The sequence below is a fragment of the Phocoena phocoena genome, chromosome 1 (genome assembly GCF_963924675.1).
Source record: "Phocoena phocoena chromosome 1, mPhoPho1.1, whole genome shotgun sequence".
In the NCBI taxonomy this organism is placed as follows: domain Eukaryota; kingdom Metazoa; phylum Chordata; class Mammalia; order Artiodactyla; family Phocoenidae; genus Phocoena; species Phocoena phocoena.
The window spans coordinates 162,816,500-162,841,787 of NC_089219.1; the positions used below are offsets into that span (position 1 = coordinate 162,816,500).

The window sequence follows — 25,288 nt, forward strand, 5'->3', positions numbered from 1 at the left end:
ATAAGCCATGCAAGTGTAGATTTCACAAGCGTCACAATATTTTGTGAATGACAGCAACTTGAATAATTAACCTTAGCCTTCATTTTTAGCCTTCATTTCTAGACCTTCGTTTCTAGTGCTTCCTCAGATTTCATATTAGTAAGATGTGAAAAATTGTGGCAATTGTAGGCATTAACATAGAAAACATAACTGCCTCACGGGTGTAGGAAAGGAATATAAAATAATTGTATTTTGGAGAAAGATTATAAAGGAGATGGCAGTTTTGAGAGGAAATGACAGAAATGCAGTGACCCAGTTTAGTGATACATTTAAATGTGGGATCTTCCATGAGAATTTTGTAGAGCGCTCTCCTAAAATCAAGATTCAAAAAAACCCCGGAAGGCCCTAAATGGCCTTACCTATTGAGTTACTTGCCTTTGCTGCCCAGTTTCTGCATCGTGCCATTGGGCTACGTGTGTGTGCGCGCGCGCATGCGAGCGCGCACAGGGGATGGAGTTTTGGTGAGAGTGGCGAACTGTCCTGACTCCCCTTCATTGGTTGAATCCCCTGTAGGTGGTAACCTAGGCTGGGGATAAAGGCAGCCCCTAGAATAGTTCCGGAGGAGAAAATACTGTTCTCTACGTAGGGAAACTTTTGGGAATAGACATGGAGAGTTCTTCTCGCACACACACTCAGGACTTGGAGGGTAGCGCGTACATGTCTGTCAGTGTATTTGTCCCGGGAAATGACACAAGAAGTAGTGTAATTGGACACCCAGAAAATTACTTTGGAGTTGTTGAGAACTGAATTTGGGGGGCGGGTAGCGCGCAGGTAAGAGGCGGTGAGAAAAGCACTGTGTTTTACAGATCTGTTGGAAGCCTAAAGCCGTTTGCTTCTGGGCCCCCTTAGCAAACGTGCCAGTCGGGTGGTGCCTCCGAGGACCGGAGGAAGCCCCGCTTTGCGATCCCTACGAGAAGCCTCGAGGAACCGGGAACGGCGGCGAGGCGGTGGCGCAGTTCCCAACCCGCGCCTGGGTCCTCCCGCCTCCATACCGTCTGCCACCACCGCCGCCGCCGCGGCCTCCCTCAGTCCTCCCGTATCCCTGCATTCCACGTTGCGGCAGCCGCAGCCTCTCCAGCCGAAGCGTCCCCACCCTCCCCTCGGGGTGGTGCAGCCGCCGTGCCCCCGGCCCCCGCCCGCGCGCCCCCAAGGCCTGGCCTCGGCTCTGCGGGGCCGCAGAACCGGACCTCAACTCGCCGGCTGGGTTCGGGCGGGGGCGGGGCGGGGGCGGGGAAGGCAGAGGGCGGGTGTGCGCGTGTCGGGGGGCGGGGGCCGCCATATTGGATCCGGACTCGTCGGCGAGCCTCCGCCTGCGTGCGGCGGGGCCTGGAGCAGCCTCGCGGAGCCCAGGGCGCGAGCGCGAGAGGACGGGGAAGGAGGGGGAGGGGTGGAGGGAAAGGAAGGGAGTGGCTGCGAGCCGGGCTGCGGCAGCCTCTGGTCTCCTTACCAGCGGCACCAACCCCTCCTCCTGCGCCTCGGCCGCTCCCCTCATTGCGGGGGAAAGATGCCCTTAACCCAGGGGTGTGAAGAAGGGGGAGAACTAGCTGCCGGAGCCGCCCGCGCCGTCGCCGCCGCAGTTGCTGCCGTCCGTGTCCTTTGAATCCAGAAAAGCACCCCCTCGCCAGGGCGTCGGGAGTGTGGGCGGGCGAGCGGGTGGGCGGCCGCGGTGCGGGTGTGGGGGAGACCGGGCTCTGCGCCCGGCGCGGCCCAGGCCGGCGGCCCAGCGACCACCGACATGGAGCGAGCTCGGGCGGCCGAGTAGCCGCCGCTCCCGGAGCCGGGGGCGAGTGCCGCCCGCAGCCAGTCAGGCCCCTGGGAGAAGCGGGGAGAAAAATGAAGAGTTTTCATCGGAATCCGTTGGAAATAGGACTAACTGCAAAGCCTTAAAAAGAAGGACCTCGGGAGGAGAAAGGGAAAGCCTCCTCCGGGGAAGGCTTGGCGTGCTCCGAGTCGAGGGGCTGCTTCAGGGACCTCGCCCCCTCCCTTTCCCTCCGGAGAAATTGCCGCTGATGCGTTATCCAAGTGGTGGTTGGGAGGATTTGCAGCAGAATTTTTGGTTTTCCCTCCCCCTTATATACGTTCTGGTTTTTTCCTTCCTTTTCGATTTTCCTTCTGCTTAGGAAGTGAATTGCTGATGCAGATCGGACTTAATTCATTAATGATGCAACTGGATTCGTTTCAGGATTATGTTGCACGAGTTGAATTTTGAATGAAGGAGAAGAGTTTTTTTTTTTTTTTAAAGAAGTGTTGACTCTTTGGTTCTCAGTACTTTTTAATTATTTTATTTAAATATACGATTTAATTGTATTATTCTTTTAAAAATGTTTTAAATATATTTTATGGTAACTTTCCCTCAAAATATATGTATATGTGTGAAATAGAAGACGCTTCAGTTAAGTGAGGTTACTGGTGTGTTGGATGTTGAATTCAGCACCGGCATTGCATGACAGTTGTTTGAATAACAAGTGGTTTATTTTTAAAACCACACCTTTTAAAGTCTAGGTTCAAATAATCATCGTCAAAATCGGTTCAGTAATTGAAAGAAAAACCAGCAGAAGTTGAAGCAAACATGTCTGGAGAAGTGCGTTTGAGGCAGTTGGAGCAGTTTATTTTGGATGGGCCCGCTCAGACCAATGGGCAGTGCTTCAGTGTGGAAACGTTACTGGATATCCTCATCTGCCTTTATGATGAATGCAATAATTCTCCATTGAGAAGAGAGAAGAACATTCTTGAATACCTAGAATGGGGTAAGTTTGTATGTAAAATAAAAAACTCTTTAGCTAGCCATTATGGTTTAATTGTTACAGAAAGTTATCATGATAAACTCTCTGTAATGAGTATATAAATATATATTGTGTTTACACAATATATATTATGTATTTAAATACATTATACATAATGTGTTTAAATATATATACAATAAAAGAGTGGACACCAATTATTCAAGGTTTTTTTTTTTGTAGTTTTCAGTATTTTCCCAAGAGTAAAAGCATGCTACTCAGTTGTTGCCTAGATTTTGTTTTTTTAACATCTTTATTGGAGTATAATTGCTTTACAATGGTGTGTTAGTTGCAGCTGTATAACAAAGTGAATCAGCTATATATATATATATATATATATATATATATATACACATATATCCCCATATCTCTTCCCTCTTGGCGTCTCCCTCCCTCCCACCCTCCCTATCCCACCCCTCTAGTGTTGCCTAGATTTAATGTGGGACTTATGAGGAAGAACTTATGTTTTTTGGTCAGCAGTAGGAGATTTTGAATAATTCTGTGATGGGCAAAAATGGATTATTGCTTGCTTTGCCGAGAGCGTGGTGGTATAACAGGCATTCAGTTGAAAGATATTTATTAGTGGAAGCATTCCTTCCCAGGCTTTGGAAATCACTCTGGAAATGGGAGGAGATACTAAAATATCTTAGGTCAACAGGAACTTGAAGGTGGTCATCAGTGGGTTTTATCACATCTCTATATAGTACAAGCAAAGGAAATTACTAAACACGGACTTGCCAAAAATTGTCATGTTTGTCAGATGACATAAATAGTTTAAGAATTTTGTGATAGTATTTGGTAGAGAATGTTTGGGAGCAGCTCCTGCCTGCCTGAGAGTTAGATTTACTCTAAATTTAATTCAAACCTAAACTGGCTAAATTTTTGTCTTCATTCTCCTAAATATAGATGTGGTTTAGAAGAGCTAGGTAGTGGAGTAAATCAATGATGAGAGCAAATGCTCCATGTGACCTTCAAGCTTGAAGGCTTGGCTTAAGTTCTGTTTCCGATGTTACATGTGAGCAAGTTCCAACATCCACCAGTTCTCTGTGGGAAGAGTACACATCATCACATACCATACTGTGTATAGTACATGGCAGTGTACCTACATTGGTACATTGACTTTTGAAGGATATTAGCTAAAGAAGTTATTTTGTACCTTTGGAATACCAATATTTGAGTTTGTTGGAAAGTTTTTATAGTAAAATGTTTTTGTTTCCAAGTAAATCTTTATTTTTCTGAAGTAAAAGTCAGTTGGTGATTATTTCGTTTTTTTGACTTGAAATTTATTAAAAATTCGTTTGTCACGTAAATCACTTACTCAGGATTGCCTACACATCATAACTTTAATTATTCAATTTGTCGGTATCAGAAGTTTTCTAGCAACTTGATGTCGTAAGGGTTAAAAAACATATATATATATATATATATATATATGAAATGTGAATAGAATAATTTTTAAAAACAGATTACTAGACTCATACTGGGAATGTAAGAATTCTAAATGATCTTTCAAGAGACTGCTCTCTTAAGAATGAAACAGTTTTGACTTTGGTACTGGATTTGTGAATATATGTCCCTTATTTTTATGTGTAAAGTATTTTATAAAGCATGTGTAGTTTTACACCTCACGTTTAATAAATTTAGAAAATTTTTAGTTTTTTTTTAAGATTTAAAGAAAAGATTTTGATACTTTTAGAGATTCAGTTCTTGAATTATGGTTTCATAGCGATACTCTAGTCTATGATTATGATTGTCATTTTAATATCTATTATTTCTCATCTGCAAAATGGTGGGAGAACTCTTCGTATGTACCAGTTGTAAATGTAATTTAAAAATATGATAAAAAACTATATCCTCAATTGCCTTTTGGTGATTAAGAATTTACATTTATGTTATGAGATATTTTTCTGTATTATCAGAATAATTTATATATATTTCCCACTAAATATGTTTTCTTGGATCTTGTTTCTTATATCTGTATTAAAAAAACCCTTGTTTGTATATATTTAATTTAAGCCAAATAAGCCAAAAGTCAAATAAGTGATTGGCCAAATACATTTTATTTTTATTAGCAGATTATAAATAATTTCAAGCAAGGGACTTTTCACAATTTTAAAGTAAATTATGTTTTAGTAGTATCCTTCATATTTTGTCTTTTAGAAGTCTGGTGTGATGTAACAAAATCTCTTAAGTAAACTCCTGTTGTGTTTCTCAGTAATAAAAAACGAGAGACTAGAATTTTTAGGCAGTTATTTTGTAGGCTTTGGGACTAGGCAGTGTCTGTTAAGTCTTAGGCGTTTTTAAGTTGGAGTGTGAGGTCGTGAAAGTGGGAGTTACCAACCATAGAAGTTTGGGTAAGGAGGAAGGAAGGAAAGAATGGAAAAAGCTGTCAAGAAGTGCATCATGAGTAGTAGTATTTACTACCTTTTAAGTTTTTTGAGAATTTAGGTTATTTAAGAATGCCAGTCTCCTCATTTAATTATTGAAATAGATCAACTGTTCTCGTACGAATTGATTACTACATTTTGGGGAAATGTCTTATTGGATTCTCACTACCTAACATTATATAAAAAACAAGTTAGATTAAGGAAGTTTCTAGATAGTGAATTGACCTCAATTTAATATTTTAAATATTATTTTTTTGGTCTGTGATGGAAATTGAAAGGGATTATTTGTTGGGGTTAAATTTGGTAATTTAGGTTTGCCTTAAATGATACAATTTTTAGTTTGAGTTTTAAAAGACCCAATATTTGCAACAGAAGAGCTGTAGTGGTTAAATACTAGTACATGATGTATATTTGTTTGGCTGTCTATATGAATGGAAGTGTCATCTAGATATGCCTTATTTTTATGCTGGTGGTACTTTTAAAAATGAAGTCAGCAAGATTCTGACTTGCTTCATTTCCATCAATTTCACTTTATTCCTAGTTATGGCCCATTTCACTTTTCTACTGATACAGTTAATGTTTGCTCATTACAGTATCATGACAGTAAGAAAGCTGACAATTCAGTTAGTTTTTTTTTCTTTTTTTTGATAGCACTCCTTGCATTTGGTGCTAATGGCTTGAGGGAGGAAACAAGTAGAGCTCTAGAGAGGAAGAGGGGATTAAGTCACCGAGCAATAGAGCAAGGGGACAAAGAGTGCCTTAAGGCCATATATCACTTTTAGATTTAATAAGATTATTATTTTTATGAAATATTATATTTTCCTGTTATATACAACAAGCTTTGAAAGATTATGTTTTGTCCTTTTTTTTAAGTTGTTGAAGTGGTTTGTATGTTTTGTTTATAAAATAATAGTTCTGTTATCAGTAGTGTGACTCTAGAGTTAAGTTACAGTAGAGCTGTAGAAGTAAAAATAACTTTTACATTATAAGCTAATCTGCTAATAATGACTAAATGAATATGTTATTCATTGAATTGGTGAAATGGAAAAATCAGAATTTTAGGGAATTCTTAACCAAGTTACTTAAAAAATAGGCATAAGATTATATTACTCAATACAAAAAAAGAAATGCAGAACTATCTGTATATGGCCAACTGTATTTTGATGCTTTGTGAATCTTGGACTTTATAACATTTCATTTAAATTATCCTTAAACAACAGTAATTTTATAGTTTATTCAGTGTATACACACACACACAATAGTCTGAATGACTAATAAACTTGTTACTAGAGTACATCAGCAGGTACTGTGGTTTAAACTTTTCATTTTATTAGAGTAGTTTCAAAGCTTATTCATGCTTTTGATATGTGGGTCATTTAAGTGAGATGATGATGCCTTGATTAGAAGAATCTGAATCTTTTCTTTGTTCTTCACTTATGTTGTTCCTCGTTGTTAGCTTTTCCTGAGTAGAATTTATTAATCATACCAAATTACCAATAAGTTCATTTAATACACATGATTAGGTTTATTTTTATTTAAGTCCTCAATTAGGATCATCATAAATGTCACCAGAAATATAGGTTGGGCATTTGTTTCCTTTATACTAGTCACCTAATAATCTAGTCTCTTCTAAGAGTGATAGTAAGCACAGTTATTTGGTCTAACACAATGCTGGCATATGATAGAAGCATGCAATAAGTGATGGCTATTATTTTTCCATTTCCATTGTGTTTCTCTCTTTTTTAAAGGATGTACTGCTCCATGAGTGTGAACAGGGATGTCAGGAATAACACTAATAATTTTAGGAACTTATTTCATATGGAAATGTAAGGCATACCTTAACATAGCAGTGTAAAAACACGTAGCATAATGTGTTGGAAATTTTATGAAATGTTCCATAATTCCTGGGACTTGGTTAATATTAGATGGTAAGCCCAGGCTATTTTAGGGTAAAAGAACTGAACTTGTTACAAATTAATATTTTATTCTACTACTCTTTTATGGTAGTCAAAAAAAATTCTTCCAAACCCTTTTCTATTCATGTACACTTATTGCCAGTATATTGTATATATTGCTCATTGTTTTTCATCCTATTGGTTTTGATAGGTTTTAGAATCAATTTACTAAGTCCAACCAGCATTTAAAAAATTAAATATACTAGAATATATCAAGTACATCATGTGTTGAAAGAATAAATATTGTTATACAGAACTTGTGTTTTCTTACATTTCTTACCGAAGATTGGAAGCAGAATAGTTTGAATTCTAGTGTAGATGACGCTAAAACATGTTCACTGTTTAACGGTGAAAAAATTATAGACCTAGTTCCCTTTTTCAGAAAGTACACATGATTAAATTTGGGACAGACTGAAGAATTTAAAAGAAAGGAGTTTAGGTAGTGACAGGATACTTGGAAGGAGGGAGGGAGAATGGGAGAGGGGAGAAATGAGAAAATGAGCATGAATACACTGTTTTCCTGGGTTGCTACTTTAGTCTGATTCGTGAATACTTGAGTATTTTTTTTTTTGACATTTTTCCTTTTCTGACTTTGGGCTCCTGGATATTGACTTCCATTAACTGTAAAAGTTGTGTAACTTGTCAAACATGAGGGATATGACCTTTAGACATTGGTTGTAGTTTTTTGTTTATGCCTTCCCATTACTCCAGATGAATGTTAGAGTAGATGCAGGTGAGAAGGATCTGCTAGTTCCATAGATTTTCTCATCCCTTGTTTCTCATGAAACTTCCAGTGGGGGTGACTTCAAGTTTTCAGTAGCTAAGGTGAAGAATTGCTCAACAGCTTTTGCTGTATCTTGAGTCAAGAAGTTCTTTCCATAAAGATTTTTTCTTTTTTCTTGGAAATGACCCACACTATAAGTATAGGTCATCCCAGACGTATGAATGACTGTCTTTTGTTGTCACTGCATATAAAACTCCTTTCCAGATCCAGGGGATTTCCTTTTTTCCCCTTTGATGCTGATCAGAGTAACAGGTTTGCTCTTCCCAGCTAGTTGCTCCATACTTCCTCTCTACAGTGTCCACTTTTTCCAATTAGTAGCTGTTAGCCTCTCTTGGCTAACACCCCTCTCCCAATTCTAGTGCTTCTTTATCTGCTGCTATAGGTGAGTAGCACTTCAGCTTTCATTGGTTAACAGGAGGCTCAGAGACCTGGCTCTCCACTTTCCAATCTCACTATTTGCCCCTTAATTCTTCCTCATATGAACGATGGTTCATTTTGGGGTTAGGGTTTCTTTAGCCCCCTCCCTAGTTTCAGAATGTGTTCTGGAAATCCATGGGATATTAATAGGTGCTTTTGGGGGGGGGGTTGTGTGGGTAAATAAATTTGGGAAACTTTTACACAAAATTAAACATTAAAAATATTGTGAAAAAAAAAATATTGTGGGTTATCCTAGAATTTATAATGTTTTGAGGAAGACGGATGGCAACCAGTGTTCCATGGAACACCCTTTGGGAAATGCTCTTTCAGTATGAGGTCATCGTGTCCCTTGTGTCTTCAGGGTTAGAAAGAGATAATTTTAGGGAAAGTTTGGAACACTGTGTGGTTTGGAGAGAAAATCCAAATCTGAGTAAGTTAGGTTTTACTTAGTGGTTGTGGACTTTCAATTGTCTTCTGTGTGATAGTGACAGGTAAACTTAATCATGGTGGAGTAGCACATGTGCGAGGCTGGTGAACATTTGCGTCCAGGAAAAGCACCCTGTAAAGTAGAATGAAATTAGATAAAATAATGAACCAGTGCTTTTAGCCTCTGAAGTCCTTGAAATTACTGACAAGTCTCTGTTTATGACCTTTTCTTGCTCTAATTAAACTTGCTTTTCAAGTATGGGCATTCACAACAAATTCAGAAATTCTCACCTTATCTTTTGCAGCTTTAGTTACTTTAATTGTAACATGTTGCAAAACTATTGTCTGTCTGTGAAATAATGTTATTCATTACTTTGTGATATTTCAGAGGAAAAGATCATGGACATTCAATTTTACAATTCATTATAGTGTTAAGTATTGTTTTTTCTAAGGTTACAATGTTTTTTGCTAGGCTGTTGGTTTCAGATTTTTGGATTAGTGTGGGAACTTTACTATTATTTGTATCTGTGAAACTATGGGTTTCAAGTGCCAGCACCTATTTATGTAGAGCTTAAAGAAGCCAGAATATATAATACTTTTATTAAAGAGGAAACCATATATAATTGGTGCTGTTTCAACACTATGTGAGCAATTAGAACTCTGTGATTACCATAAATTTCTATTCTGAGTATTAAGGTGGAAGATAATACTAGAGGATAATTTGACTTGATTTTAAAGATAAATAGCTTATAGCATAAATTAATTAGTCTTTTTCTCTCTCTTCTGACATACATTTATTGTTCTCTTTAATTCTTCCCCATCAACACTATTCCTCTCACCCCCAATCTAATTATGCTTGAAAATACTACTTATGTGGATGAAAACAATCTTTTAAAAATACCTGTGAATTAGTTCAGTCATGCAATCACTTATTAAATTTTGGTTTTTATTTCAGATTGCATACACATCACTGTAGGCTTAATTTATGAAAAAAAAAAACATGTTCTAGTCAGTTTTTTCTATTCATAGTGATGAAGCTTAATTAAATTTACTTAGAGTTTCCATGGTGAAGATCTACAAGTGGAATACCTCACCTGAAATATTTCTGTTCTAAACCTATAATACTGGAAAAGAGTAGGGGCTTTGGGTTCAGACTGACTCCCTTGATCATTGGCTGGGTGATTTAAGCAAGTTACTTAACCTAAGTCTGTTTTAACATCAGTGAAAAATTGGCATAATAGTAATAGCTTATTTTGCGAAAAGGTTGAAAGTTGGTTTAGGATTTTCTTTTTCTGGTGATTTATAGTTGAATTTTGTTGGCTTTTTTCTCATTCTGTTTTTGTTTTGTTTTTTCCCAAAAATGATAAGAAGGTTTATTCAGGGAGATGCACGCTCCATAGACAGAGTGTGGGCCATCTCAGAAGGCAAGAGGCTTCTCATTCTGTTTTTGAAGTTTCTATCTGGCCTTATGATAAAGGAAGATAAAATGCTAATTTTTGGTAAAGTTTAATTGAAATGTATAGTTGTACTAATACAGGGATGTAAATAACTTTATTTCACCATTAACAAACATACTCATAGCTTACTGATATTATTTTATTGAATTATATTGGCATCGGGGATGTCTTTCCCTGTGTGACTATGCAAACAGCATCTTATTCCTTCTTTCAGGATATTTTGCATTGGAACATTTTGTTGTTATTAACTGAACTTTTTTTTTTTATTAATTTTTATTGGAGTATAGTTGCTTTACAATGTTGTGTGTAGTTCTGAACTGTTTTTCAGTAAATATTAAGCCCATGCCTATTCTTTTCATCACCAACAGCAAATATTGTGAAATGGCTAGTTATGATTTATTTTTATATTTATATAGCTCCAACCTGCAAATCAGTGGTGGGATTCTAGACCTCAACTCAGAAGATTAAAATAATCATGAAAAATTATTGATATGTCATTAGGAATGTTTGTGGACTAAAGATTATGCAGCACCCATAAATGCATGTTGTAGGCTGACAGTAAATATGAAGAAAATCCACAGTATACCCTAGTGTTTCCTAAACTATGTTTCAATAGATATAAATGAAGATTTTGAAAATTAAGAGTTCAGTGTATATGTAAGATTGGGAAATAGTACTTATTGCATCCCTCTTTGTATATTACAAAGCACATTATCGTAGTAACACTTTTCAAAAGTTCTGTGGTACAGAAACCTCTTTAACTTTGTTTTACCTAAGTCATTTGACTTTGGAACCCTTTTTTTTTTTTTGTGTGGTATGCGGGCCTCTCACTGTTGTGGCCTCTCCCGTTGCGGAGCACAGGCTCCGGACACGCAGGCTAAGCGGCCATGGCTCACGGACCCAGGCGCTCCGTGGCATGTGGGATCTTCCCGGACCGGGGCACGAACCTGGGTCCCCTGCATCGGCAGGCGGACTCTCAACCACTGCGCCACCAGGGAAGTCCTGGAACACTTTTTATGAGGATAGCTGGCAGAGTCTGGGAAGTGCTGGTGTGCGCTAAGAATCCATAGGCAGTGTTAGAGCTCTTAAATTAATTATATTTCAGAAAGTGGTTACTGAATTCTTCTATCACGTTGTATTTTGAATATTATCACAGTTCACATCCAACTCCAAAGGCAGAGGTTTGGATGACTTGCCTTTATCCTTTCCGTGTTTAATGTTTTTGTAGCACTTCTGTTTGCATCACCTAGAAGGCAGTTCGGCAGTATGTACTAGGTTAATGTGGAGTTCTGCATTGGGTAAGTATGTGTTTATAGACAAAGAACAATAAAACTTGATACATGCCTTTGAGTTTATATTTATGTGTGTAGTTCGTGGTTTGTAAAGACGCTCCTGCTAACCTAGTGATTTTTTGATTTCAGTAGCAATTGATCATTTTTTAATCCAGTTATCTCTCTAACCGTTGCGCTGGTATAGAATTTGGGAGACAGACTGTCATGGCTGTGAAATAGAACAAAGCTAATTAATTTTATGAGAGGTTTTTTTGGTCAAAGCAATGTTGCCCTGCTGCAGCAAGAATCCCATCCTTAAATACCTGGTTTACTGGAAGTGGCTAACGCCCCAAGTTGACTCAGATATTATTAAAAGTAGTCATGCACTTACTTAGAAGTGTTCTGTCCTGAGATTTAAAAAAATATTTGTTTGAAAAGATTAGGAAGAATCCGCAGTGGCTAGAGCCCCAGTTTGTGATTGTATTGCTAGCTAATTATGGCCTTGCCCCAACCAAAAATCATAACTAAGGAACATTTAAAAACAGACCAAAAGCTCAGGTATGTGGTGCAGCTGACACATTGATATGATATCGTAAAGCTTCTCATCTTCTGTACTTATAAAGATTTTCCTAGAGTTTATGGTTAAAACCATAATAATATTTCCAAGTCTAGTGTGATTTCTATTTCTGCCTTTTTCCTGAATGCCTTTGTAATGTGTCACCCCATTTCTGACTGATGCGTGCTAAGTTGACAGTTTTTTCCAGGCGTTCCTTGCTGTGTTACATTGCTGTAAATTGTGATTAAGTGTGATCGTGCTTGTTTCTTTTACCTGTGTTCCTGTGGTAGCCCCAATTAATTACAGCAGCTCTTGAGTTATCCTGGTACTGTTCAACCTCTGTGTGCATCTGCTCTGTTGACTTGTCTATGTTAAATGTATCTAAATGGATTACATTCCTGGGTCTTATTGACCTTATTAATCATGCTTTTTGTTTCTCCTTTAAATGCTAAGTAACTTATAATCTCAGTATTACATGTGCACCTAACCTGAAAATATTGGGAATCCTACATATCCAGGGGCCTTTGTTTAGTAGAACTTTTAAAAAATGGTTACAACTTTGATCGTGTCAACATCTTGCTTAATATCCTACAGTGACTACTGATAGCTTTCAGGATGACTTTGAAACTCCTTAGCATGGCATATGGATATGGTCCTTGTCTATTTTTCTAATCTTTTTATTATTTAAAAAAATTTGAAACAATCAGAAATGTACAGAAAAATTGCTAGTACAATATTTTCCCCTCTGAATCATTGGAGAGTAAATTGCCAACTTGATACCGTAATCCCCAAATATGTTCGTGTGTATTTTGTAACATTCTTTTACATAACCACAATGCAACTATTAAAATTAAGAAATTAACACTGGTACATTAGTATCATCTAATCCTTAGACCTCATTCAGATTTTGTTAGTTGTCCTGATAACACCTTTATAGCAAAAGGATTCGGTTTAGAATCACATGTTGCATTTGGATTTCATGCCTTCTAGTGTCAGTCAGTCTGGACTAGGGCTTCAGATTTTCCTCAGTTTTCATGACTGACACTTTTGAAGATTGCCAGCTGGTTATTTTGCAGCATTTGAAGTAAACCCTAAATTTGGGTTTGTTTCCTCATGATAATACATCTTTGGCAAGAATATCCCAGAAGTGATGCCATGCAGCTCTTTTATGTGGATATCCTTTTCATTCAGCTCAGCCTTCAACACCCTACTCTGATCCACGATGCCTTCTCTTCCCCCGTTCCTACTTTAATCTATTCCTCCTAATGGCATATATATGGTATATGTGTATGTATATATGCATATATGTAATTTTGTTTATATTTCCCATTCTCACCTTAAAGGATTTTTTAAAGTTATTCAAAAATTATATATATATAGTACAGCAGAAACTAACACAGCATTGTAAATGAACTGTACTTCATTAAAAAAATTTATATATAGAAAAGTTCATTTGTTTTGGTATATATCCTATGAGTTTTGACAAATGTAGACCAGTACCATAGTCAAGATACAAAACAGTTCCATTATCCCCCAGATTCTCTTGTGCTGCCCTTTTGTACCACACTCACCTTTTTCCTCCAGCAATAATGAGGTGTTGACTCTTCTACTAATCAGATCTTTTGCTTGATTATTCTTTAACTGTTCCATGGATTTCTTTCTTCATGGATGTATCCTGCTTTATTTCAGAAGGAGTTTCTTATAAGTTGTTCATAGTCCCTTCCCCCAGCAGTTGATAATCTATAAATGAGTATTTTATGGGGTGAAGGTAAGGAGAAGAGGGTGCTACTGTTTAAAGGAATAAGATAAAATGCAAATAGCCTCCAATTTTTAAAGGTAAAATTTTCTTACATTAAGTCTGTGTTTAACTTTATTTGCAGCAGTGTCCAGCATAGTCTGGTGATGATGAATTGAACACACAAATTAGTTTCATTCTCTTCTGCAGCCCCACTAAAACTATGGTAAAGGAATTTTTAAGAAGTCGTAAATCTCCAAGGATGAGAAAAACATGGGAGGATACTGTGAAATTTTGGAAGCTGAAAAAGCATGTAGAAGGGTGATAACTGCTGACTTAGCAGATCAGAGAAAGTCAAGTCTTAAGTCAGTAATAGTGTAAGCTAGGACCTATCCCCTTGACTTGGCGGAATGCTCAGAAGTCTTAGAAATTGGTATTGTCAGGAATCTGTGAAAGTTGAGGTACAGGTGGAGCTAAAATGTGGAGGACTGATTGAATTGTTGTATAAGCAGTAGGAACTCTAGAGCCCTTCCCCTGCTACATGCCAGCTGGCTCCTGTCTTCCCTCCCCAAACAAAGACTGAATGTCTATTTTTGGTAAGACAGAGGTTCTCTGTGTTGAGTGACGTTAGGCATAGTTTAGGATGGGCATTTCATACTGAAAACAGGAGAGTAAATAAATGTTTATATACTTTTGCTTGGCTCCCAGAAAGTTGGCAGCTAGGCCTTTATCACGAAGATAAGAGATCAGAAAAGTCTTCTCTGAAGAATCTGACCAGTCCAAGAAGAAAGGCCTAAAGATACAGATCCATCAGAGATTCCTCAGTAAAGGGCTCAGGTAGTCACACTTCAGTGCGGTTCATTGTCAGGCTTCACCCAAAGGTTCAGAGCTTCAGAGTATCTTTCCATTTTCTCATTCCTAATATAAAACGAGGGATTGTCAGATATCTGAAGAAAGCCTATAATAAATAAGATACAGCTTCAAACAAACAAAAAACAGGGGGAAAAAAGCACCTTACATGAAACAGACTCTGCAGAGAAAGTATGACTTCAGAAACAAAACACTATCATTAATATTCTCACAGATGAGAGAAGAACCATGAAGTAAGTCAGGATGTCATAAAAAGGAACAGTGAAGGGCTTCCCTGATGGCGCAGTGGTTGGGAGTCCGCCTCCCGTTGCAGGGGGCCGCGGGTTTGTGTCCCGGCCCAGGAGGATCCCGCATGCCGCGGAGCAGCTGGGCCCATGAGCCATGGCCGCTGAGCCTGTGTGTCTGGAACCTGTGCGCCGCAACGGGAGAGGCCACGGCAGTGAGAGGCCTGCGTGCCGAAAAAAAAAAAAGGAACAGTGAAAAAAATGAAAATGAAAGAATGAAAAAAATTAAAAATGTGATAGCTAAAATTAAAACCTCAGTACATGAACTGGAACGTAAAACAAAGAATTTCTCAGAAAATACAGCAGAAACCACAAAGGGATAGAAGAGAGGAGATAAAGAGAAGAACATTGGAGGACCAATTTAAGAGGTCTGAATAATAGGAATTCCAATAGGGAGAACAGTGGGGAGGAACCCAATGAAATCATTCAAGAAAATATTCTATAATTGAAGAACACAGGTTTCTAGAGCCATGGCCGCTGAGCCTGCGTGTCCGGAGCCTGTGCTCCGCAACGGGAGAGGCCACAACAGTGAGAGTACCGCAAAAAAAAAAAAAAAAAATCTTTACTTTCTGCAACCTCTGTACTCCCAATAGGGTAACCCACCATCCAGGTTTACCTGGGACTAGGGAGTTTCTTAGTATATAGACTTGTGCTGAAACCAGGAGAGCCATAGGCAAACTGTGATGAGTTGGATGCTCTAGCCCCAACTAAACAGAGTAAATTAAGATGAGGAAATATAAGATATCCCCTAGTAGGAGACCCAGTACAGGGGAGAGAAGAAAGGATTTCCTAAGATGATGGTGAAGAGAGAATACAGAATGATTGCTTTGCACCAAACATAGAGGTCAGTCAGCCCAGATAAGAGGCAGTACAGAAATCTCCCCGAGAGACTAATATCTGATGTGAATGAACATCTTGAGAGGAGATTTAGAAGTTTGGAGAGAGTCTGGGTTTGCTTGGAAAGTGAAGCAGATGAGAAAGCAGTGATTAAGAAAAATAAAAATTTGTGTAGGAAAGGAAAATAATAATTTACATGGTTACAGTAGTGGAACCAGTGAATACTGAGTTAACTAAAATTATGCTATAACTATATTGGGAGGATGGTATAGGAAGGAAAAGGTTTTTGGTGAGGGTGATGGTACTTAACTGGGGCCTGGTGTTTTTCTTGAACCTTAATTGGCAATTGAATCTGTGTTTATGAATAACTAATAAACATGAAAACTTAAAAAATAGTATTAGTTTTTGAAGAATTATGAAGTCCCTATTCCTTTAATCCTTCCTCACTGACCTCATTTTCAAACTTTTTTCCAAGTCTTTAAATGAGGAGCTGAAAACTGGATACAGTAAATAGAAGATTTAAAATTTATCAGTTAAAATTTGGCTTTGAGCAGATCAGTCTTTTTTTCTTCTTTAGTGATTGCTCTGTTCTTATAGATGGCAATTTATAAATAGTCTTGATTTATCGTAGGAAAAGGTAGTTTATTCTTGAAAAAGCTATGTAGGGTAAATTCTATGTAATTAAATTAATGATAAACAGATCCTTCTAAAGTTACATGAGGCACACATATAATACTCAATGTTTATGGAATTGAACACACAACAAAGAACTCTAACAGAGCAATAAAGACAAACTAAATTACACAAATGTTATGAATTATGGATGAAATTGTCACTTCTATAAACTAGTAAGCGACCAGGTACTGTGAGAGCAGACATCAGAACACTTGTCAGATACACAGCTGCAGGGTAGCTCTGTTTAACAGTACTCACCTGCTCTTGAGTCTTCTGAAATCCATGTTGGACCTTGTAAATGCAAGGAAATGCCTCATATTAAATGAGATTCTTCTTGTAATTTTAATATCTCACAGAAAATTTTTTGAAACCTAAATAATTGAGCTGTCCTTTTCATTTCTGTTTTAGGGCTGAGTTTAAGAGAAGCTTGTTTCAGGGAGTTGCTGAGCAGTAGGACTAAGTGGAAAACTGGTCAGCTTTCTAACTACTCCTGGTCAGGTTTTCAGGGAATGATTTCATTATTTAATTTGAACATTAGGATACATATTGAAAAACACACCCTAAAACAAATTATTATTGAATTGCTGCTGTGGTCTGAATGTTAGTGTCCCTCCAAACTTCATATGTTAAAATCTGAACCCCCAAAGATGATGGCATGAGGAGGTGAGGCCTTTGGCAGGTGCTTAGGTCATGAGGATGGAACCTTCATGAACGGGATTATTAGTGCCTTTATAAAAGAGGCCCCAGAGAGCTTGTGAGCCATTCCACCATGAGAGGACACAGAAAGCAACCATGCTGGCACCTTGGTGTTGGAGTTCTGACTTCCAGAATTGTAAGAAATAAATTTCTGTTGTTATAAGCCACCCAATCTGTGGTATTTTATTATAGCAGCCCAAATGACTAAACAATTTTGCAATACTTTGTTTCCTTGCATTAGAGATTATTCTCCTGATTTTTTTGTTGACTGCACCACTGTTGTTCAAGGTCATTTTTATTTTATTTTCCAGATTGTTGGTAACTTATTTTGTTGGTGATTGTATACTTAAAAAATCCTGTTAGTGTTGCATTTCATCTAAAAGGAAAAAAGAAAACATTAAAAATAGTAAGGCCATAAATTAAAATTTATATCTTAAATTGGTGATCACTTATTAGTTTCTAGATTTAATGCCTTTACTTAGAATCAAAAGAATTTAAAGTAGATATAACTAGAGTTCCTAGAGAGCAACTTCCATAGTTTAAAATAGCTACTTAGGGTTAGAATGAAATATTTATGATAATGTAGTATATTTTGTTTTCAATTAGGTATGCTACTAAAAAATACAACTTTAACCATCCCATTTGAAAAAAAGAAAGAGGTAAAAGGAAATGATGTAATATAGCTAGTATTTGAAAATGATAAAGGAATTTTCCCATAGCAGTAGTAATATTTCCTTTACAGCAGTATCTAATTTACATTTCAATTCTGAAATATACAAAGATAATTTTTGTAAGACTATATAGTTTTTTTTTTTTAAAGAAATTTATTTATTTTATTTATTTATTTTTGGCTGTGTTGGGTCTTCATTGCTGTGCGCGGGCTTTCTCTTGTTGCGGCGAGCTGGGGCTGTTCTTCGTTGCGGTGCGCAGGCTTCTCATTGTGGTGGTTGCTCTTGTTGCAGAGCATGGGCTGTAGGCGTGCGGGCTCAGTAGTTGTGGCACGTGGGCTCCAGAGTGCAGGCTCAGTAGTTGTGGCGCACAGGCTTAGTTGCTCTGTGGCATGTGGGATCTTCCCGGACCAGGGCTCAAACCCATGTCCCCTGCATTGGCTGGTGGATTCTCAACTACTGCGCCATCAGGGAAGCTCCAGGACTATATAGTTTTTGAAATAGAAATTATTTAGATTTTAAAAAGCCCCAATTGTTTAGTGTTTATTAACACTAAGAATTTTCAGGTAAAGTTGTTTTAACTAATTTTTTTTTCTAAAATTCTCTGCGTGTGACTCAAATTGTATTGGAGTCTGAATTTCTTGTTTTGAAAATTTGGAATGCTTTATGGAGAAATACCAAGAAAATGTTTGGTTGTTTACTACTGTCCTTTCACAAAAGGACTTTCACTATATTTGTTTCACTTGATTTATATTTCTTTCACTTTAAAGGTTGTCCATTTGTCGAAGATACTAGCTTCCAGAATGTAAAGAGTTGTACATATTTGATTCTCTTCTATTATATTGGATATGGAGTTTTATAGATAACCAATGTGTTTAGCTCAGCTTAGTTTTGACTAATTTTCCTTTGAGTTTTTAGGCTAGAGCAGAAATGGCTATACAAATGCTATTATCTAGTTTATTCATGTGTTTAGACAAATTACTTAAACAAGTACTATTTTCTTTAGGTTGTTACTATAAAAAAATAATACAAGATGAGTGAACACAATTATAGTGGTTGCATTTCTGGTGCTATTTGGTCATAACTTAACTTACGGTTATTTTGTGTTTGTGTATATGTGTTGGATGTGCTCTAAATACTCCTTGTTACCAGAGCCTTGGAAATATATATGAGTTTGGAATCATGGTACAACTCTGGGGAGGGAAGGACCCTTGAAAATTGCAGCAGCCTGAAATTCTTTCTTACTACACATGAGTGTGTGTTTGTGTGTGTGTGTGTGTGTGTGTGTATTCATGTATGTGTTTGTCCTGAGATGGACGGAAAACAGTAATCCCTTTGGTTTCCCCCATTTTCCTGTCTCCGTTCTTTTTAAGTGTTTTTTTTTTTTTTGTGGCAAAACATATATAACAAAATTTGCCATTTTAACAATTAAGTATTTAATTCAGTGACTTTAATTATGTTTACAGTGTTTTGCAACAACCACTACTGTCTATTTCTAAAACTTTTTCATCACCCCAAACAGAAATTCTGTACCCATAAAGCAATAACTTTCCGTTCTCTTCTCCCCTCAGCTCCTGGTAACCTGCATCTATTCTTTCTCTGTGAATTTGCCTATTCTAGATATTTCATGAAAGTGTAATCATATAATTTTTACCCTTTTGTATCTGGCTTATTTTACTTAACATAATGTTTTTAAGGTTCATCCTGTTTGTAGCCTATAGCAGAGTTTCATTTATCTTTAAGACGGAATAATATACCATTGTATGTATATGTACAACATTGTTTATCCATCCATCCTTCGGCAAACATTTGGGTCATTTCCATATTTTGGTTATTATGAATAATACTGCATCGAACATTGGTGTACAGGTATCTGTTTGATTCTTTGGGGTGTGTACCCAGGAGTGGAATTTCTGGGTCATACAGTAATTCTGTGTTTAACTTTTCTTGAGGAACTGCCAAACCGTTTTCCAAAGCAGCTGTACCATTGTACGGTCCTACCAGCAATGTACTAAGGTTCCAGTTTCTCTGTATTTTTGTCAACACTTGGCATTTTACGGTTTTTCATTGTATCTATCCTAGTATGTGTGAAATGGTAGCTCACTGTAGTTTTAATTTGCATTTCCCTAAAGATTAGCGGTGTTGAGTATCTTTTCATGTGCTTATTGGCCATTTGCATATCTTCTTTGAATAAATGTCTATTCAAGTCATTTGTCCATTTTTTAAAAATCAGGTTGTTTGTTTTTTTGTTGTTGAGTTGTAAGAGTTCTTTATGTATTCTGGATATTAATCTCTTATCAGATATATGATTTGCAAACATTTTCTCCCATTCTGTGGGTTGCCTTTTTACTCTGTTGATAATTGTCTTTTGATGGACAAATTTTTTTTGTTTTCAGAAAGTCCAGTTTGTTTATTTTTTCTTTTGTTTCCTGTGCCTGTGGTGCCATATCTAAGAAGTCACTGCCAAGTCCAGTATCATTTACATTTAGGATGGAAAAACAACAAGGCTCTACTGTATAGCACAGGGAACTATATACAGTCTCCTGGGATAAACCATAATGGAAAAGAATATTAAAAAGAGAATGAAAAAAAAAAGATTTTGCCGTATGTTACCTTCTAAGAGTTTTATGGTTCAGCTCTTATGTTTAAGTTGTTGATCCATTTGGAGTTAATTTTTGTATATGGTTTGAAATAGAGGTCTTTCACTGAATGGACTTACCACCCTATTCAAAAATCAATTGGCCATAAATATATGGGTTTATTTCTGGACTTTCAGTTCTATTCCATTGATCTTTATGTCTGTTCTTAGGCCAGTACCACACAGCCTTGATTACTGTAGCTTTGTAGTGAGTTTTGAAATTGGGACGTGTGAGTCCTCCAACTTTGTTCTTATTTTTCAAGATTATTTTGACTAGTCTGGGCCCCTTGCATTTCCATATGAATTTGAGGATTGGCTTTTCCATTTCTATAAAAAATGGGAAAAAATGTTGGAGTTTTGATACGGCCCCCCTTTTGTATTGACAAAATTCAGTTGACCTTATTTTCTAGTTTTCTTTGCAGTTAGGTGTGGACACGTGACTAGTTTTGGACATTAGATGTAAGTGGAAGGCGATATGTTTTATCAGAAGCTTCATTAAAAGGTGAGCTTTCCTCACTTATTCCCTTCTGCTACACAGAACACATATCATGTGATGTCTTCAGCGGTTGGACCTTAAGGATGGGGGCATGAGGGCCATGCTCCAAGGATGGCATAGTGGTGAGCTGAAAACATCCTGGATCCTTTGACAGCTTTATCAGACTGCCTTATCAGCCTTGGACTGTTTACCTTCAGACTTCTTTTGTTCGTAAAAGAAATACATTTTTATTTTGTTTAAGCTGAGAATTTGAGTTTTTTGTTAGATAGAACTGAACTTAATCTTTTTTTAAAAAATAAATTTATGTATTTTTATTTATTTATTTTTGGCTGCATTGGGTCATCATTGCCGTGCACGGGCTTTCTCTAGTTTTGGCGAGTGGGGGCTACTCTTCATTGCGGAGCGTGGGCTCTAGGTGTGCGGGCTTCGGTAGTTGTGGCTCATGGGCTCCAGAGCACAGGCTCAGTAGTTGTGGCGCACGGGCTTAGTTGCTCCACGGCATGTGGGATCTTCCCGGACCAGGGCTCAAACCCGTGTCCCCTGCACTGGCAGGCAGATTCCCAACCACTGTGCCACTAGGGAAGCCCTTGAACTTAATCTTAATTGATATACTTTTCCAATTATTAATTTGGTTATCTCTTCTTCGTGTGTAGTGTGTGAAGAGAGTGAGGAATAGAATACATTGAATAGAATATATTGCTAGAATTGCTGGAACTCTACTTAATTTAAAAAGTTTGTATCTATATATATACAAAATTTGTATATATGTTTTGTGAATTTTACTATAAAATTATTTTTTCTTAATATACAGTATTATGTTCTTAAATGGCCTCTACAATTTTTTAAAAAGTAGAAAAAAAATTTGCCACTTTTAACATGGTAGCTTTTGTCATTTTTATACCTTCCTATTGAGTATTGTTTTTTAATGTATACATTAGTTTTCTACATAGGAACACTTCTGCTATATTTATACTCTGCTTTTTTCACTAACATGGTAAGTGATAGTGCATATTAATGAACCTCTTTGTTCCTCAGTTTCTTCATCTCTAAAAATGGGGATATGGATGGACCTAGAGTCTGTCATACAGAGTGAAGTAGGTCAGAAAGAGAAAAACAAATACCATATGCTAACACATATATAGGGAATCTAAAAAAAAAAAAAAAATGGTTATGAAGAACCTAGGGGCAGGACAGGAATAAAGACACACGTAGAGAATGGACTTCAGGACATGGGGAGGGGGAAGGGTAAGCTGGGATGAAGTGAGAGAGTGGCATGGACTTATAAATACTACCAAATGTAAAATAGATAGCTAGTGGGTAGCAGCTGCATAGCACAGGGAGATCAGCTCAGTGCTTTGTGACCACCTAGAGGGGTGGGATAGGGAGGGTTGGAGGGAGACGCAAGAGAGAGGAGATATAGGGATATATGTATATGTATAGCTGATTCACTTTGTTATAAATTAGAAACTAACCATTGTAAAGCAATTATACTACAATAAAGATGTTAAAAAAAATAAAAATGGGGATAGTTATTATACATACCTCACAGGGTTGTGAGGATTAAATAAAATACTGTGCATGAGGTGCTAGACCAGTGCCTGGCATACAGTAAGCCCTCAATAAGTATTAGTTATCTTTATTATTAATATTGTATTATCCTAACCTCTTTTTCTGTATTATTGTATATAAAATGTATTCTATATTATTTCTATATTATTGTGTTCTTATAATGACCATTTTCAAAGTCAACTAAATAGATATACCATTATTTATTGGACATTGAAATGTATTTTCAATATTTGTCACTTACGATTTTTTTGCTATTGTAAATAATACTGTTATAAACTGATGTGTTTAAATGTGATTTTATTACAAGCTAGAGCCATTTTTTTTATTCAAACAAAGTCAAAAAAATTATAATCATCCTCATCAGTTCACTCAGTCCCATGTAATTAATTTTATTTTCGTCTTGATCTTTTGTTAGCACTTTTACGAATTCATCAGTTTTCCATTAGAGTTCTGAAAATGCTTATTCATTCAGTTCAGCAGTATAGTCAGTTACCAGAAACCTGTACTTGTCAGTCTTTTCCATGAATTCCTTGAAGATGAAACCCTTTTTTTGTGTGTGTGCGGTACGCGGGCCTCTCACTGTTGTGGCCTCTCCCGTTGTGGAGCACAGGCTCCGGACGCACAGGCTCAGCGGACTCTGAACCACTGCGCCACCAAGGAATCCCGATGAAACCCTTTTATAGGAACATTTTTGCAGAAGCATCAGAGTACACCCAGAACTGTCTGTATATGACAAAAGACTTAAAAATGACCATGGTTAAAGATTTGATGAAAGTTCATAATAATGCAGTTGACAAGGAAATTTAGTTATTTCTGAGATATACATTTTAAAGTAATAACTAGAATTATGACTTATAACATTATACCAGAACATATAAGATTTTTAGGAGTATCATGTAATGTCTGAAACATTTATATTAACACATTTCCATACAAATAACCCAAAGAAAGTTTAGTATAAGTATTTTTTTTAAATTTTATTTTCTTTATTTTTTTTATACAGCAGGTTCTTATTAGTCATCAGTTTTATACACATCAGTGTATACATGTTAATCCCAATCACCCAATTCAGCACACCACCATCCCGACCCCACTGCGGCTTTCCCTCCTTAGTGTCCATACGTTTGTTCTCTACATCTTTCAACTTCTGCCCTGCAAACCAGTTCATCTGTACCATTTTTCTAGGTTGCACATACAGGCGTTAATATATGATATTTGTTTTTCTCTTTCTGACTTAATTCACTCAGTATGACAGACTCAAGATCCATCCACGTCTCAATAAATGACCCAATTTCTTTCCTTTTTATGACTGAGTAATATTCCATTGTATATATGTAACACATCTTCTTTATCCATTCATCTGTCGATGGACATTTAGGTTGCTTCCATATCCTGGCTGTTGTAAATAGTCCTGCAGTGAACATTGGGGTGCATGTGTCTTTTTGAATTATGGTTTTCTCTGGGTATATACCCATAGTGGGATTGCTGGATCATATGGTAATTCTATTTTTAGCTTTTAAAGGAACCTCCATACTGTTCTGCATAGTGGCTGAATCAATTTACATTCCCACCAACAGTGCAAGAGGGTTCCCTTTTCTCCACACCCTCTCCAGCATTTGTTGTTTGTAGATTTTCAGATGATGCCCATTCTAACTGGTGTGAGGTGATACCTCATTGTTTTGATTTGCATTTCACTACTAATTAGTGATGTTGAGCAGCTTTTCATGTGCTTCTTGGCCATCTGTATGTCTTCTTTGGAGAAATGTCTATTTAGGTCTTCTTCCCATTTTTGGATTGGGTTGTTTGTTTCTTTAATATTGAGCTGCATGAGCTGTTTATATATTTTGGAGATTAATCCTTTGTCCGTTGATTCATTTGCAAATATTTTCTCCCATTCTGAGGGTTGTCTTTTCATCTTGTTTATGGTTTCCTTTGCTGTGGAAAAGCTTTTAAGTTTCATTAGGTCCCATTTGTTTATTTTTGTTTTTATTTCCATTACTCTAGGAGGTGGATCAAGAAAGATCTTGCTGTGATTTATGTCAAAGATTGTTCTTCCTATGTTTTCCTCTAAGAGTTTTATAGTGTCCGGTCTTAGATTTAGGTCTCGAATCCATTTTGTGTTTATTTTTGTGTATGGTGTTAGGGAGTGTTCTAATTTCATTCTTTTACATGTAGCTGTCCAGTTTTCCTAGCACCACTTATTGAAGAGACTGTCTTTTCTCCATTGTATTATCCTTGCCTCCTTTGTCATAGATTAGTTGACCATAGGTGGGTGGGTTTATCTCTGGGCTTTCTATCTTGTTCCATTGATCTATGTTTCTGTTTTTGTGCCAGTACCATATTGTCTTGATTACTATAGCTTTGTAGTATAGTCTGAAATCAGGGAGTCTGATTCCTCCTGCTCCGTTTTTTACCCTCAAGACTGCTTTGACTATTCAGGGTCTTTTGTGTCTTTATACAAATTTTCATTTTTTTGTTCTATTTCTGTAAAAAATGCCATTGGTAATTTGATAGGGATTGCATTGAATCTGTAGATTGCTTTGGGTAGTATATAGTCCTTTTCACAATATTGATTCTTCCAATCCAAGAACATGGCATATCTCTCTATCTGTTGGTATCATCCTTAATTTCTTTCATCAGTGTCTTATAGCTTTCTGCATACAGGTCTTTTGTCTCCCTAGGTAGGTTTATTCCTAGGTATTTTATTCTTTTTGTTGCAATGGTAAATGGGAGTGTTACCTTAATTTC

The 25,288-nt window shown here is 37.1% G+C and overlaps 1 protein-coding gene across 7 annotated transcripts in view; it reads left to right on the forward strand.

Annotated features, from left to right (window-relative positions):
• Nucleotides 1-2,348: 2,348 nt before the first annotated feature.
• Nucleotides 2,349-25,288, forward strand: part of CDC42BPA (CDC42 binding protein kinase alpha) — a 323,215-nt gene continuing 300,275 nt past the window's right edge. For 6 of the 7 annotated variants that reach the window (XM_065875718.1, XM_065875737.1, XM_065875728.1 and 3 more), the window contains exon 1: nucleotides 2,609-2,786. In XM_065875718.1, the coding sequence (XP_065731790.1) occupies nucleotides 2,609-2,786 (178 nt within the window). Of the gene's footprint in view, nucleotides 2,787-25,288 lie in introns of all 7 variants that reach the window. The other variant, XM_065875747.1, reaches the window with a different exon arrangement.